General features: G+C 38.5%; 1 protein-coding gene across 3 annotated transcripts in view; it reads right to left on the reverse strand.

Annotated features, from left to right (window-relative positions):
- Positions 1-17,331, reverse strand: part of grid2 (glutamate receptor, ionotropic, delta 2) — a 468,031-nt gene that overhangs the window by 149,289 nt on the left and 301,411 nt on the right. For all 3 annotated transcript variants that reach the window (XR_004656592.1, XM_034871281.1, XM_034871282.1), the window contains exons 6-8: positions 12,900-13,073; positions 8,036-8,197; positions 2,679-2,798 (exon numbers count right to left, since the gene is read on the reverse strand). Coding sequence is in view for 2 of the 3 variants with exons in the window: in XM_034871281.1 (XP_034727172.1) it covers positions 2,679-2,798; positions 8,036-8,197; positions 12,900-13,073 (456 nt within the window). In the remaining variant the exon portion in view is untranslated. The remainder of the gene's footprint in view (positions 1-2,678; positions 2,799-8,035; positions 8,198-12,899; positions 13,074-17,331) is intronic.

The raw sequence follows: 17,331 nt of genomic DNA on the forward strand, positions 1-17,331 counted from the left end.
TAGTACACAAGTGTAACATTGTGATAGCTGCATAAAGTGTTATTCATATTACGAGTCTTTGGTGAGAGGGTTACATTTAAAAAAAAAAATCCACTGAATTGCAATTTGAAATTCATCAGCATCACTGCTCAATGTTGCTAACTGTGATTGCAAGCAGAATTGCAAAGCATTAGCTAATCTAATTACCACAACCATTTTGGACCGTGCTATTTGAATGCATTATCATAAAAAAAACACCTTCACTTAACAGTGGTGAGTTCTACTTTACAGTATAATTAACCTGGGAATTAAGTATTGTCACTCAGGCCATCATTACATCAGGGAAGAGAGAGCCAGGGTTGCTCTTCATAATGATCAATTTACATTGAGATATTTAGCCACCCTTAACCTGTTCACACTGAAGATGAGAATAGAAGAAATTATTTTACATACATAGCAGATCTTGTCCTTTTCCATCACAATGAAATTGATATTGACATTGTAATTAACATCCCCACAGTTGCACATGTGGACATTAATGCAGGTGAGGGAATGCTTGAACGGCAAGAGCTGATTACCATTTAATTGTTTCCTGCTATCCCAGGGTTTTTATTTCCTTTTAGCGTTTCCTTTTACATATACTGGGTAAGGCTAGGCTTTTCTTTAGCTTTTCTTCTTGGTGGTGGGGTGGTCAGAGCAAGCTTTTCACTAACCATTTCTCCATCCCGACATGTATATCTGCCATGAAGTTTCCGCAGGATAAATACTCTGCATTAACACAATTTTAGAGTGCTACATCATTTAGAAAGGCACAATTCAACTACAAGAGAAAGTGAATAATGCAAGCACTCTGAGAGGAATGTTAGCCTCTCTTTAGTCCTTTGATTCCATGTATGAATTTAATTGAATCCCAATGACAGACCAAGCAATGTTTAGAGTATTAAGGGACATTGTGGCAGGAATATTGTTTAACAAGTGCCTTAATTCCCTTAGAAATAATTATGCTCTCCGATTAGGGAATTGTGGCTAAATGTAATTATGCTGTGCTTTAAAGATTAATTTTGCCTGTGATGGCATACTACGTTATGTTGGTGTCTCACTGCATTATCCATAATCACACTGCTCACTTACTCAACAGTTATCTATAAAGACATTCCTCCAGTATGGAGGACATACACTCTGTGAGAGAAAGTGTGTTTGTGTGTAATGGCGCTCCATTCAATGGAATCCTATGAGGGATAACATTGCGAGTCTGTGTCTCATATGTTAATCCTACTGTTTTCACACCTATACGCATAATCCACTGAAATTAAGTAGCCAGTGGGGGCCTACTAATGGGCAATATCTTTAAAATTTCCAACTACTGGAGATGCCAATATATTCACGCAAAGTATTCAGCCATTATTTGTCCAATTGCCCAACCGTAGCAGCACCTGTTCCAATCCCAGTGCATTTGAACTAAAACTGTGAGAAAAAAAGGAGTCACTACTTTCCTTCATAAAATATACATTGATATATTTCAAGGAAGTATGCTTATCAAAACGTTTAGCAGTATACAGTAGGAGTATGTCCTGATCTGTATGTTGTGCTGAGCCTAACAATATAAACATGCAGTTCAAAGTCCCAGACTATCTTTTTACAAAAATTGTAGACAGACTTATATTCACCCACACACACACACAGTGATTAAAATACACTCTCGCACACACACACACACACACACACACACACACACACACAAACACACACACACACACACACACATACCCACACTTCATAGGTACACACACATTCATCACACTATTTGTTTATTGCGTGTGTGGGCCTATGAAGGAAACTAATTTCTTTCAGGAGACCTGTTAAGATGCATCACGCATGTGCCATTACTAAATACCACTTGAAAATTATTCTAATTAATCCAATTATGTAACTCCAAGCTTAATTGAAGGGGAGGTGAGTTTTTGCTGCATCCAAAAAATAAGCAAAAAATTATAATTATATAAAATTATAATTTGTTTATTAGTCCCCAATGGGGAAATTACTGCACTACACTCTGTGTACACACTTTTGTTAGTACTCACACACAGGCCTGAAATACACACACATGCTCAGGACCTATACATGCACTATACATGGAGAGATGTCAGAGTGAGTGGGCTGCCAGCTGAACCAGCGCCCTGAGCGGTCGGGGGGTACGGTGCCTTGCTCAAGGGCACCTGGCAGTGCCCAGGAGGTGTACTGGCATCTCTCCAGCCACCAATCCACGCTCCCAACTTTGTGGGTCCATACGGGGATTTGAACCAGTGACCCTCCGGTTCCCAACCCAACTCCCTATGGACTGAGCTACTGCCACCCCCAACAAGCATGCAACCTAACAGAGGAAAACAAAGAAGAGGACTATGTATTTAATATAAAGACTGCTTCTTTGCATCTGTTATACCACAGTTCAAAAGGTTTGGAAAGAAAATCCAGAGGAATCCTTAAAAAACACAAGTTGCTACACAGGGGTGAGAGGCACAAGTAAAAAAAACTCCTGAATAAATATGAAATAAAAAAAAAATGTAAAGAGCAGGTGCAGTGAAATTTTCTGTCAAATCCCAAAATATTATGCAAATCCACTTGACGCGTTGGAGCAGAAATGATTCCACCTTCACCCACAGTAGTACACCACACACAGGGGCTCTGTTTTAACTACTTACCCTAGTGATTCCTCGTCCCCTGTCTTCTCCATAATTTGTTCCCAGGATCTCAAAGAAGATGTTGGGGTTTGAGCCATTGTCAGTGAACTCCAGGAAACTGGTAAGTCCACTCACTCCAAACTGCAAGGACAAGATGGAATGCTTTTATTAGACTGTTGTGTGTGAGCTCCTCCTGAGTAACTGGGACCTAGCACTAATGATTAGTTACTGACAAACGGACAGCTAGTCACTGTATTAATAAAACATTACGTAATCAGTTGTTCTTTTTTCCTGTGATTTCCAAAGTAGTAATACAATGAATGATAAAATGAATAGATGAGAGACCTGGTGACTCTCATAATATATTTTAATAATTATATTCACAACACCTAAACCCGCTGATGAAGCGGATGAAGATGGATGGATGGACAACGGATAAACATTTACATCCAAGGTATATTCCGTACCATTAGCATTGTTGAAGGCTTAAAAGCAATTGTCCGCTGCTGCAGGGCATGCTTTAATCTGCCACCCTGTTGAAATCTGGCTTAGGTCCCACATTGGATCTATCCTTAATGAGCTGCTACTCATTAACAAATGATTACGTACCTTTAGTGAAGCAGTGTGTGTACCCAATGATTAAATAATACAGTAACTACCAGTCTATTTATTCAAAACTTATCATAAGTGCAGAATCAGTTGCTCAGAAACTTGCCACTAACTTACCATTATCTAACGATTAATTAATAAAGTAACTACTGTTAACAGTTACTTAGGAACTTCACTGTAACTAACTAGTTGTACATCATTTGTCTCAGTAATTACCTACCTTTTATTGTATCTTATTGTAAATGTTACAAGCTGTTTGTATGTTTTGCTCTCGGAGGGAAATCCCACTTTAGATTTGTTTCAATGTTGTTAAAATTGATCAGTCAGCAGCGCGAAGAGGTGTGTGTAATAAGAAGGCTGTTGAAAGAATAGCGCGTTTGGACACAGTGTCAATTCCAGACCTTTGTCATGCCTCCCGGGAGTGTGACCTGTCAGTGAACGTGACACTGTGCCTGCTTCAGGGGAGGAGAGGTGTTATACTCCTTAACATGATTCATGCTCTCTGTGTTTGTATGTGCTTGATCCTGCGTGTATGAAACATAGATCGGGCCTGTCATGTGAGGTGGCTTGGGGTGTGATGGAAGCATGCATAAATAAATATATACACAAATAGTATGTTCATGCCTAATAATTTACACTTGCATAGACAACTACACCCCGTATTTAAGGTTTAAACATGCATCTTAGCCTCAATTGTAACAATTTCAAATCATTATATGTATTCAGACATATGTGTTACATGTGTGGATAGTGTATGTGTCAATAGAGATAAGGGGGGTGGGGTGGTGGTTGCCATTAGAATCTCCTTTACAATATAAATTATACCGTTCATAAGTGATGTTCATGTGCCATTTGGTTTATTAATCTACATCGACACAACAGTATGTTGTCACTGGTTAATTATTTTATTCCCCTGGGTCAACCACACAAACAATCACAAACACACCCTCCCACTTTATAATGTATATGTTTGTTTCCTAGGAATCTGGGCAGGGGTAAAACCCACTGGGAAAATGTCCATTGCCTTTCATAAGTAGTTAATTATGTTGTCAGCTCATTATTGCAACAACACATCGACAACAGTTTGTAACTACTTTCTTCAAATTGCACCTGAGACAAAGAACATGCCACTGGGCTCATGAGACTGAATATAAATCAGAGAAATAAATGAGAGACTTGAACAATGTTTTTTGATAACTAAAACTCCTTAAAAATAAGATAAAGGCGCACCTCTTTTATAATAAAAGCACTTATAAAACTGGGAGTGCTGAGCTTGGACTTTGAAACAGCCTCATGGGCCCTGGCTGAAGATCTAGGGGTGATTCGCAGGTCTTACTATGCCTATAAAGTGATTAATAAAATCTAACTGTCTAAGTTATTAAGACTTGAAGATGGATATATAACAGCCAATGACAGGGAAGTGACATTTAGTCTATCAGCAGCTCAAGCAGAGCACACACTTCAGACTTTGGGGATCAGTGTAACAGCAGTTTCACCTGCTGCATTTTTTTTACACTAAACAACATCAATAGAGCTCCTCATCAACAAATTAGTATTTATCATTACCATAATGGCCCTGCATACCAAAACGCTGATTAAACACACAGGCACGCACAGTAAGTAAAGCATCACTGCTGATACACTGTAGAATGGAACTGATGCCAGGCTGCTGAACTCAACTCTATTACATCTTAGGGCTCTTTAACACAGCTCTGTTGAGACAGCCATCAGGGTTGGTTTAACAGCCGGGGCTGCTGATGAAAGTGTTGCCAAACCCCAGCCTGATCTCAAGGTGAAATGCAGAGATAGATATGAAAGCCATTGCACCGCATTTATTATTGTCTGACACTAATCCCAAATTAGCATTTCACTTGGCTTCATCATTCAGTCAAACTGCCATCCCTGGAGTAGTTTTTTTATTGATATCAAAACAGAGGGCATTGATCCAATTGGATTTAACAGTGATGAAAGTGTTGCCAAACCCAAGCCTAAACTCAAGGTGAAATGCAAAGATTAATAAAATCACAGCTGCAGGATGAACTCCTCTATCTCACAAAAGTCAACTCTTCAGGAACTGAGCAAAACTTGCTGATTGATGCATGTGCTTTTTCAAGGTATGCAATCATTTGAATTCATGAGCACTTGGGTCATGAAGTTTACTGAGCTCAGAGAGATTGAGTTTTTTTGTGTTGGAATTTAACTTCAATCTGCCAAAGGGACTAAAGATGTTAATTAGCCACCGTCTCTAATCTTGCATATTTTCAATAATTTTTTTTCATCATGCACTGTCCCTATTTTAAACAAATCAATCTCTGTGAGAATGGAGAAACATTTCAGAAGAAGCAAACAAAAATTGGATTTCCATGTGATCAGAACAATGCAAAAATTCTATACTTATTTAAAGGTCCAATGTGTAAGATATTTACTGTAAAAAATCCAAAAATGACCCCAATGCAGATTTTAAAGAAACATGCTAAGTTGAAAGACTATCTTTTCTGACAACAATGCTAATGCTAGTATTTTCTCATTTTATAATTTCCGTTCCATGAAAAAATTTCTGTTTGTGTTCAAGCCTGTGTGTTGCTTTCAACTGCCCAGTTTGGCAGCCAGGCCGGGTTGCCAGATCTACCTGTAAACACGTAAACCCAGCTCGCTAAAGCTTTAATGTTAGTACAGCCATGAAAGCAGCAAACAAACGAACGGGATTAACAGAGATGGATTCTACCTGACCTAAAAAAAACGTCATGTTTCTAACAGTTGCGTGAAAAGAGACATTCAAACCCCGGTTAAATATTGGAGATGTATTTTAAAGCTGGAGACAGCTTAGAGCCCAAAAGGACTCAGCGTGGGCTAATTTCTTCTTTAGCATTAGCTTCAGGCTAATTTAGCATAGCTACTAGGAACAGACATTTTATGCCATTTCATTTGTGTAGCTACTCACATCGAATTATCTAGCTAGAGTACCCGAGTTGGTTACTCACAAAAACAATTGAGACACAGCCAGAAAAGTGATCCCAACTGGTTCTGGCTAACGCTGCCATGCTAACCTTGCTATCTGCTAATGTTACAAGCATGCAATGGCTGTTACTGTAACAACGTGTAGCCTGTTCGGCGGCCATAGACGACAACGGTGAGTTATTTAAAGCCAAAAGAGTGAGGCAAACTGAGTTTGTAGTGTGTCTGTGTGCAACTGACACCATAATTCAAAGCCAATAAAGTCTGTATTCAGCCGAATGGAAATGGACGGCAAGGTAGGCTATTTTAAGCTGTTTCTATCATCATTCAAACTTTTTATCCTCCTCAATAGCTACAGACTCAGAAATGGGACATCCTTAGGAAAGCTCATGGTGGGACTGGCTCTAGTGGCTGTAATTCTGCACCAAGGCTGAATTTTGGGAAAGAGACTTCAGATATGGTATTACGGGACCCCTAAAGTCTATATAAAAGAGACTTCAGATATGGTATTAAGGGACCACTAAAGTCTATATGAAAGAGACTACCGATGCGGCATTAGGGGACCACTAAGGCCTATATAAAAGAGCATCCAAAGAGCAGCATGTCATGGGACCCTTAAAGTCTCGTTTTTTATCACTGGAGGGTAATTTAGTTAAGGGAATTTAGCAGTGAGTGCATCTTGCTGTGTCACCTAGAGTGTCTTAACTAAGGAACACGTGGGCTTGGTCCCCAAAATTTTCGGTAATGAGCACAATGTCTTGAAATGCAAATACATGCTCCCACACGAGATACACAAGACACATTTAAAAATAGGAAGCTATCTGAAATTCAACTTGAACATTGTTGTGGTTTGGTTAGAAGGAGATCAACTATGGTATGCTTTTGTAATAAAGCCTCAGCTCCAAACTCAAACAAAAAAGGCTTTCTGCTTTCTTCATTTTTGGCAGATATACTGAGAATATCTTAATTTTCTTTTTTAAACAAAGTATTTATGAACCATTTTTAACCTAGCATGCACTGACCTACAAGCATCAGGCAGCAGAGGAGCACAGCAGGAGGCTGATGAAACAGATGGACGGTCCGCAAACTGAGATTAGAGTCAGGTGACTTTGGGTGATTGAGATATCAACAACAAATTTAAATCAGGGAATGGGAGGCTTTATAGTGTAGTGTAAATCAGATTGTGTGTGTGTGTTTTTTTTTCAAGAGGACCCATTGTTGCATACCTCTGTTTGTACACAATAGTGAGTGTATGCTGGTTCAGCATTGCCATAGTCTGATTACTTTTTGTCTAATAAATGTTTGAGAACACATTATATGAGCCATGGAGATGTTGGTAATGATTAGTATACTATAAGGTTTATCTAAGCTCTGTCAGTCTAAGGTAATTATGGACAATCTAGTCTTTCGTACATGTTAACGTTGTGCCCGTGATTTTGTCTTCATGAAGATAATAGGGGCAGTTTTATTACCTGACTACAGTCACTAGTTAAAGAAGGCTGACAAAGTAAGGAAACACATATAAGGTAAAGTATTGCCAATTGAGAACAACTGTAGGTCTATCTTTTTGAGAATGTTTTCTAAGAGAATTGCAATGTGCATATGTGTCCATGCACTCATACATATCTGGATAATTCTATTGATCAGACCTTTACAATTTAGCCCATGTTCTACATTTCATACACCTATTATGTGTGTGTGTGTGTATGTGTGTGTGTGTGTGTGTGTGTGTGTGCCAAAGCAACCATATCACTGTGGTTGAATATCTTCCTGCAAGATTGGACCAGTGTGTGTTTTCTTCCGCATTTCCATACCTTTTTGACAGTATCCAGCATGCTCTTGCCTCCCTGCCACGGTTTGGAGTTCTTCCTGATGCAGCTCAGACTGGCCATGCTGTGCCACTTCCTATCTTCCAGCTTTCTATGGAAAGTGTTGGCCAGCAGCAACACAGTATCATAGATGTAGCGGTTGGTAATCTATAAAGAAGGAAATAACAGAAATGCATATAGACAGAAAGAAAATTAGACAATTACAGAATAAATGCAGACATTTTACTTTGTGTATTGTACCAATCTGTAACACTTTATAAAAACTACACACTATGAAGCATTAGTTAAGTATTAGTGAATACTTAATTCATCATGTTAAAAACATTGTTCCGAAATTATTACACATCAGTATGGTATTCATAAACAATTACACATGGTTAAAAAGCTCATATTATCATTAGGAGAGTGTAAGTAAATGATGAACAAACAATGCAGATAAACATGTATGCATTTATTTACAAATAATGTCTTAGACATGTACTAATGGCCAGTTAGTATGTTAATATAAGTTTTATGAACACTTATTACTACTGTAATTCATTATTAACTCAGTTATTCAGAAAGCATTTACTAGTTGTTATTTAGGTATCTGGTGTGACCTCGGCTAAAGTAAGAACTACAGTATCTATGCCTCACACAGTATTTATAAATGAGATTGAAAAACACTTTCTCAAGTTTTTTTTTAGTCGTTAACAACTTGTAAATAACTGGTTTGTAAATGATGTAATACTTAATTTAGAAATGGTAAATAAATAATAATATTGTTGTATAGTATATATATATTTAAACACATTATAGATGAGGTTAAACACAGACACACATGAAAATAAAGCTCAGAATTTCTACCGACATGCCTGTTAATGATTATAAAGCTTATTCTGCATAATTTCCATTAAAACAAACATGTATATTTGCCTTTTTCCAAAAAACAAAACAACAGACATTGTTAACATCTTCTTCATGCTCTTGATTGGAGTAAGGTCATTATGTGAGCATGGAAGTCCCTGTTACCAAGAAGTCACTTCAGTTTTGGCAGGTAAAATATCTTTTTCTAATTTGGTTTGGCCTTTCCACTCTGTTCAGGTTTACAGAAACAGTAACCACTGATGCAGATGTTATACTGTATTTACAAAGCCAAAAACAAATGTCAGCGTTGTGGTTACTGTGACAGTTCAATGAAGCGAGGACCAAACGCAGAGGAGGCAGGCAGGCAGGAGAGTGTTTTGTTGAAGACTTATTATTAACAAAAAGAGTCCAAACCAAAACATGAATCCCAATGGCAAAAACCAGCGACTCGAGGAAACACAAAGTCAAAAAACTCCAAAAATACCAACACCCAAAAATTGAAAAGGAAAAAACAAAAAACTGGAACACAGAGACTGGAAAGAAGTCACGAGGGGACAACGGATCCCAGGGAAGAGGCAAACGTGGAAAACACCAATTTGAACGCACACATGAAGGAACAGGCAAACAACATATGTGTTCATAATGTTATATGTTATATATAATAGGACCTGACAAGAGACGTGGGTAATACACCGGGTAATGAAATAACAAAAGACAGATGACACAAAGGCTGGGAGACAGGTGGGAGACATCAGGTAATCAGGAGCAGGAAAACACATAAAGTAAATCTAAAAACAAGACAACACAGAAAACCAGACTATCAAAATAAAACAGGAAACATACAGATACTCAAGGGAAACACAAGACCGGGGCGGAAACTAGGACACAAGCACAAGGAGACAAGACACAACCAAAACACCAAGGAGAAACAAAAACAAAGCAAAATACCTAAACCATAACAGCGATGGTCACATGATTAAATAAATCTATGGATTTAGGTTTATTAGAAACATTTCACACCAAGATACCATTATAATCAAAATATTGCAATTAGTCCCAGTAACAATGGAACCAAAAATGCAATACATCGTAAATTATTGGAGTCTATGGTCTGGATTCTAAGTTTTGGGACTATCTTGTTCCTTAAGGATTAAAAGAAAACTTTTTGGATATTTTTTAAATAGTAGAGATGTAGACTCAAACAGGTGAATTTTATTCCAGGTTAAAAGATTAATTCAGTACATGCACAGTATGCTCAACTATGTCTAAGCGGGGTAGTGTGTTCAGTCTATCACTTTCCTTTCAAGATGCTATTCTAAAATGTAAGGGAACCAAGTGACAATGTCAAGCTTTCCATTCCACTAAAGCTTTACATGAGAAATGATAAGATGACAATATCAAATGCTCCTTGTAACATGGCAAATAGTTTACTGACAGGCAGGACAAAAGAAAAACTATTGTGTCAAGTTTATCTTACATCTAACTTTCCTCTCACTTTCTTTCGAAGTATCCTTGCTCTCCCAGTTTTGTCTTAGTCTTTCACTTGCTCTCTTTGTCCGTCTATCAATCTGTCTCACTGTCTCTGTGCCTATTGCTTTTTCTCCGAAAATTAAAGTGAAAATCTACCGCTCTATAGGGAGCTTTAATGCTCAGTGGGTTCTGCACTCCAAGCAAGCATATGTGTGTGTGTGTGTGTGTGTGTGTGGTCAGCCTGAGTTGATGTGCTTCAGTGCAGTGTGAAATTGGGCTTCTGGGTCCCTCTCTGACCGCTGAGCTGATCAGCTTCCTGTGTGTGTGTGTGTGTGTGTGTGTGTGTGTGTGTGTCTATCTCTCCCTCTCTCTTTCTCTCTCTTTCTCTCTCTCTCTCTCTCTTTCTGAGTCTTTCTATACCCTCCTTCATTTCCTCTCACACATTTAACCACCCACTCACTCACTCACCCACCCACTCACTCACAGGGGATTTTAACTGGCATCATTTGTACAGGTTGTTTGAATAGTGCATGAACAACAATGTTTTTCTTTTTTTCTCTCACTCTCAGAAACGCATCGTCCGTGGCTGAAATGAATTACACACACATACGTAAAAACATGTGCGTCCTCCTTGGCCCTCCACAGTGTAATGAACACATGAGATTGGATTCTACCCAACAAATAATGAAAAGGTTGAAAGGGCTTGATTCTTAATGATAGCTATTTGAGAATAACTTGATTCATTTTAGGACAAAAGGCAAGATTTAATTATGTGCATTATTGAACGCTTTAGGGCCTCCGTTATTTAACTATGTATTTTTTGCAAACAGCAAGGCTCAAACCAACTCTGGGCTTCAATCAACCTTTTAGATAGAATTAAAGCAAACAAAGAAATTACATATTTAGCTGGTTTTTAACCCTAGGCATTTTCTTGTTTATTTTTTCATTTTATTCTATTTCATTTGATTAAAAAACAAATAAACATTTCCATTCAATGATTACAGAGGGTGAAAGTCTAGAAAGGAAGACATCCACATAACCATTAAGACCCCGTTTCTGTGTGTAAAGTATTTCTAACTTTGCTGAAATGTGTTCCCCCAGGGTCTTCTGCCTTCACATAAATCAACAGCACATTAATTCAATTTCATATTTTTGTCTTGACACATAAATAAGAGTTTGTTCTCTTTTCTCCACTCTATTTGATGGCAGCTTGATGACTCACATACACAAAAAGGGGCAATAATTGCACACATATTGCCACCCTGGGGGACATATTAGTAAAATAAGGAAAATGTGAAGCCGTGTCACCGTTTTTTCAACGACCATACTGTCAGTTGAAAGGTGTGGTTTGAGATAAACACATGTAGTGGGGTGAGCCAGCTTTTTTCTAAATTATTAATGTTCCAGGTAAAAAAATAAAAAAATCACAGGCACAAGCTGAAACAATGTCAAATCAGCAAGCCTGGATGTCAAACTACAACACTGGGAGCGCTTTGAAAGACAGAAATAGAGCGCCTGAGCAGCTTTTAAATGCATAACTAGTTTGGGACTTTGACTTTTGAAATATTTTGAAATGAAAACCCTATGATCATATGAAAGTATTTCAGAAGATGCATGTACAGAATTTTAAAACACATGCACATAACACATCAGAACTTTTGAATGCATGATGGGTCTCTCACTGTATGCGCCAAAGGGTTGTCTTTTTTGTCTTTGTCGGTCAAGGATTTGGGTTGCATGTTCAACAACAATTAAACTTACATATTGTAAAGGATAGGAATATGAAATTCACTTTGGCTCGTTTAAAGATTGTTCATGAGTCACTGCATCCAAATGAGCCTCCAAAAGTCTTTTACACTGATGCACTGTGTTGTGCTGATTACAGAGCTGTCTTTTTTATTGGGGGCAAAGTTGCCCAATAATGCAGTTGGCGATCAATTGACTGTTTTCCTACTGGACATCCCGCTCCGCTTCAAGTGAAAGAAATGACTGAACCTAATTGCATTGTGTCTTGCTCTTTGATGGTCTTGATTTAGACTGAGTTCTTTTCTTTTTCTGATCATTTCTCCAGTTAATCTCACTGCAAGAGGATATGATGCCAGACCAGGCCGACCCAGTATTTGGCTAGCTCTGACATTATTGACAGACACTTTTTTTTGGTGATAAGTGATCAGCCTTTCCGAGCCCTGTATAAACATTCACATTCAACCTTTTAGTCTTACATTTAAAACGAATTATCATGTTGACACTCTAGAAAAGTAAATTCAAAACAAATAGCGACATACATAGAGTATATGTTTTTAAATGAGTAATTTGTTGATTTTTTTATGGAACATTATGCAACCATACCCTACTTCTACCACGTTCCCTACATTCTGTGTTATAGCTGCTAAATACACACATGCAATTTAAATTTTTCCGTGGCTTACAGCTTACAGTAATTTAATTATGACATGTAAGCTTGTTTTGAGTATAAAACCAGGATCCTGATTAAATTTCAGGAATAAAAAGACAAACCACCAAAACAACTCACCTCTAGCTGGTGAGACTTGGGGTTTTTAGGGTCACATAGTGAAGTGTTAATCCTGTGGTTGTGTTTGACACAGCGCTGAGTTGCGTTCTGGGGCATGGGGAACGTCTGGCGCACCAACGTCAGCCGACCAATCGACTTCATGACCAACTCCTGCAGGTCGTAGTCTGAGATTTCCTGAGAGGGGGGAAAGAGGAGAAAGATGGTGGTAGGGATAGACGGAGGAAGGATAAGGGTTCAGGAAAAGAGAGAGTGGGGAATAAATAACAGAGAGAAGAAAAAATCAACAACGCCATCATTTCATGCCTTGTTTTAGATGACAGCCACCATTTTTGACAAGAAAAATTCAGCAAACATTAAACAAAACAAAAACTTGGTGTGTTACCACTTCATAAAAGTCCCTGTAAACGTAACATTTCCAATGTTATGAATGCTCTACTTTTCCCATTAATCATCACACTGAGCAGTGAAAAACACACTGTCTACACCATCTGCAAAAATAGTTTTCAATACCAAAGGTACAGGTCAGCAGATGGAAGGAAGGAGGGAGGATAGTGAAAAGCATGTTTGTGTGGCTCTAAGTGTTTGTCTAGTGCATACATGTGTGTTTGCACACTGCATGTCCTTGCAAAACCTTGGGGGAAGAATCATTGCTAATTTTAGCCCTAGGACACAATCTCTCTTCCTCTCTGAATCCTTGGATCTCCATCCATCCTCCGCGAGCACACAGGGTCATGTGGTGATGAGATGAGAACTGACGTTTATCATCCCTGGTGGCGGTAACACTGCCACCAACCGAGACGGCCTTTGCTGTCTTTGCATATGTGTGCAGTGATTATCAATGTTTGTGTGTGCACAACCGAGCGTTTGTGTGAATATGTTTTTAGGAGATTGTTTTTGAGCCTTCTGATCACGCAATTCCGTTTCATTTGCACATGGCAGACCGCTCAACCGGATGGATGGGACGCTGCCTGCAGACCACCCACATAAATAAATAAGCCATCACAGACACTTAATAGCTGTGAGGAGTAATATTATAGGTACCACTGGTTCATTGACTAATCGCAATGGTTTTTATTTGAATGTAATTAACGTTCATTGAGGCTAGTGAGTCCTAATGGAATGTAATCAACGGTGATTAGAGGTAGTTTAATACATGCTTCTTTGGTATAGCTGTATTCATCTTATTAGGCTGATATATGCGCTTGCTCTATATGCACAAATATGCGTTTGCTTCTGAAATTAAATTGATGCTGTGCTTTGAATATTTAAAATAAAATATGTCTGATTTGAGACTCAGAGGTGCACATTCACGGTTATTTCAAAGATACACTTTTTTTCCTCTCCTGTCAAATTCAATTAGGTTTTCTTGAAATATTGTAAGTGAACTGGGTGGGCCGGATCTAAAATTAATTCTAATAAGAAATAAATAAAAAACAGGCAAAACAAAAGAAAGGGGTATTTATGCCTTGAAGAAGAACTGAAATAATTTGACAGGTTTAACCTTGTACGAATGCCTTATGCTCTGAAGTATCTGCTTTCTAAATAGTACAAGTAAGGAGTCTATTTGCTGGCTTTTGGGGGTAAAACATGGCAAAAATACCAAACAGTTGCTTAAAAACCCTGAAGGACACCGATTTACAAAGCCAACAGAAGAAAATGCAGGACCGAGAGAAAATGCTGAAAACTGCTAAAAGGGCAGATCTGTGGGCCAAAAGAGAATTAAGATTCACAGCAGACAGTCAAGGGCATGCAAAGAAACATCGGCAGGCAAGAATTACCCAGAGTGCCCCTCTCAGAAGATCAAACTCAAACTCAACGCACCCATGCACAGAATCTCTACATTAGAGATCTTCTTAGTAACTTAGGCAACCCAGAATACACTTTGAGTGGACTAACTTCACTTTCTGGCCCTGCCTTTGTCTCTTAGTAACACACACACAGACAGACAGACACATCAAAACTTAAAAGGACAAGATCATTTGGAGATTTGTCCTCTCAACAGGTGTTTGTCCTTATTTTTCCTTTTCCATTCTGTTTGCCTCTTTGTTGTTGTCTCTCTGTGGACAAACTTAACAGACTCCACCCAGTGGGACTTCCAGTGGAGGCATGCTCTAAAAGCTGTTAGCCTTTTACAGACTACATGAATGTGAAAAGTGTATAAACACACACATACTCATTTCAAATCACACATACTCATCACAGTGGTCCTGGGAGAAAGAAGGTGGCCTACTAGTGTAGAGTTGACATTCACCTTGTTTTATCAACCTGCTCTTTTTTATGTCTCACTTCTACCATAACTTCCTGCAGGGCCCTTACTGTCAATCAGTCATGGGCTTGTACAATATGAACATTAAAATTAAGATCAAATGACATAGCATGTAAACAACCTGGCTTAGTTTGGTTTTGAATAGTCTGGTTTATAAAAAGTAAACCTAAACCAATTTAATTTATTTGACCTTTAAAACAAGCATGGGCTAATTATGTCTGATTGACTTTTTACAGTAACAGCTTCAGAAAATCTACCATCATGTTCACTAACGACCAGTCAATATCCGCCTAGTTTTCAATGACATATTGTTGGAATTTAAAATGTTTTATGTGCTTAAACTTTGTGTGTGATTTGCATTATGAATTTAAGCTAAAAGGTAAAAGCATTAGTTCAGCATAAATGAAGACATGTTGGTAATGCAGTAAGTTTGTTGTTATAAGTTTGTTACATTAAGTATTTTGCAATACTTCTGTTTTATAATATAAGATGTTCTGCTACATTTTGTCATAATCCAGCTCTCCCAAATGAGTTAGACGCAGAATTGATTGTTAGGGATGCTTCCTGAGTCTGGTTTCAGTCCCACTTTTACAGCCCACGGAGCTTTTCCTGAACTGAGGGTTATAAACTCTCAGTCACATTCCAACTGAAAAGATAACGAATAAGCACAAACACATCAGATCACTTTGGTCTAGAGACCCCACCCTTTGTGAATAACACTAGGGGTCCAAGAGCCAGAGAGTCACACAAAGGAAGGGGAGAGCTGCGACAGCTTGATCCAGGTAACTTTGTCTCAGGATATCCTATGTGATAAATGGATTTACATTTCAACATCTGAGATTTTGACTACTAATTGAATTAACCCTGGGAATGGAGCAGGATTTAGCTCCAACAATATTCAATCATTCAGCACAAAGGTAGCAGTAATGGTAATCCATTATCAGTTTAACATTCAGATACAAAATCATCCAGTCCTAAGGATGGTTTAGTGGCCTCCAAATCTGTGCACCAAGTCCAACCACCTGTAACCAAGCCAACTTACTCAAACAAGCTTTGAGTAAGCTGTAACCCCCAAAGCGCCCTGCAGCTCTTATATGGAGTGAATCATGAGTTGTTTACTACATAAACTTGACGTTTTGGTCTGTCTGCAGGCATCTTCATCAACCTCAACCCATCACCTCTCTCCTCTTCCCTCTATTCCCCCGTGGGCACTAAATCCTCATCTTTAGTGTTTTCAGAAGAATCAAAAGCAAAAACACATCCCTCCTTTTCAATTCTACTTGGAATTTCTTCCCCGACTTTGTCCTCCTTCCTTTCTCCCCTAAAGCTCTCCTTCCTTCCTTCTCTGTTCAAATCTGCAGATGAGGGGAAAAAGCAGTTCTATTTCTTCTTCAAGCCTTCCTTTCTGCTGTCCCTACTCCTCTTCTCACCATTGCAGCTCCCACCTGTTCGCCCTTTTCTATTAGAACACCAAATACCTCTGTTTAGCTCGTATTCAGAGTTTCAAAGTTTTTAAAAACAAACAAAATATCTCTGGAGAAAGCATCTTGTTTCAGCCCCAAAATGTCTCCTCTACATTTGACTCTTCCTTGTCATCCTCTCATTTCTGTGTTTTTCTCCCCAATGGTTTGGAACTTCCGTCACTGTTTTTAAAAACCAAAAAATACATTACATGTCATTTAGCTGACGCTTTTATCCAAAGTGACTGACGAGCAACCTCAGGTGCACTGTGTGTGTATATATATATATATATATATATATATACCAGAGGTCCCACGCCTCTGGAGCAACTAGCGGGTAAGTGTCTTGTTCAGGGACACATAGGTTGATGTATCACAGCGGGAATCAAGTGAGAGAACCATCAACACAATCAGTGAGAAAGTGCATTATACAGTAATGACAATGGATCACTATGGACTATGTGAAAAAAATTAAATTAATCTTGCATGCCTGTTAAAGAAACAGCTTTCCAAATGAACAGCGAGAGCAAACGGAAGACAAAATCACGATCAAAACGTTTCTAATTCAGATCCCTGGACCATGCAGAGAAATATGGAAGTGTTACATTTGCCTTGAACAAGTTCAAAAAACCTCGGATTGAAGAGGAACAATGCGGATTCCGTCCTGGTCGTGGAACAACGGATCAGAGCTTTACTCTCGCAAGGA

The sequence above is a fragment of the Etheostoma cragini genome, chromosome 5 (assembly GCF_013103735.1).
Source record: "Etheostoma cragini isolate CJK2018 chromosome 5, CSU_Ecrag_1.0, whole genome shotgun sequence".
NCBI lineage: Eukaryota > Metazoa > Chordata > Actinopteri > Perciformes > Percidae > Etheostoma > Etheostoma cragini.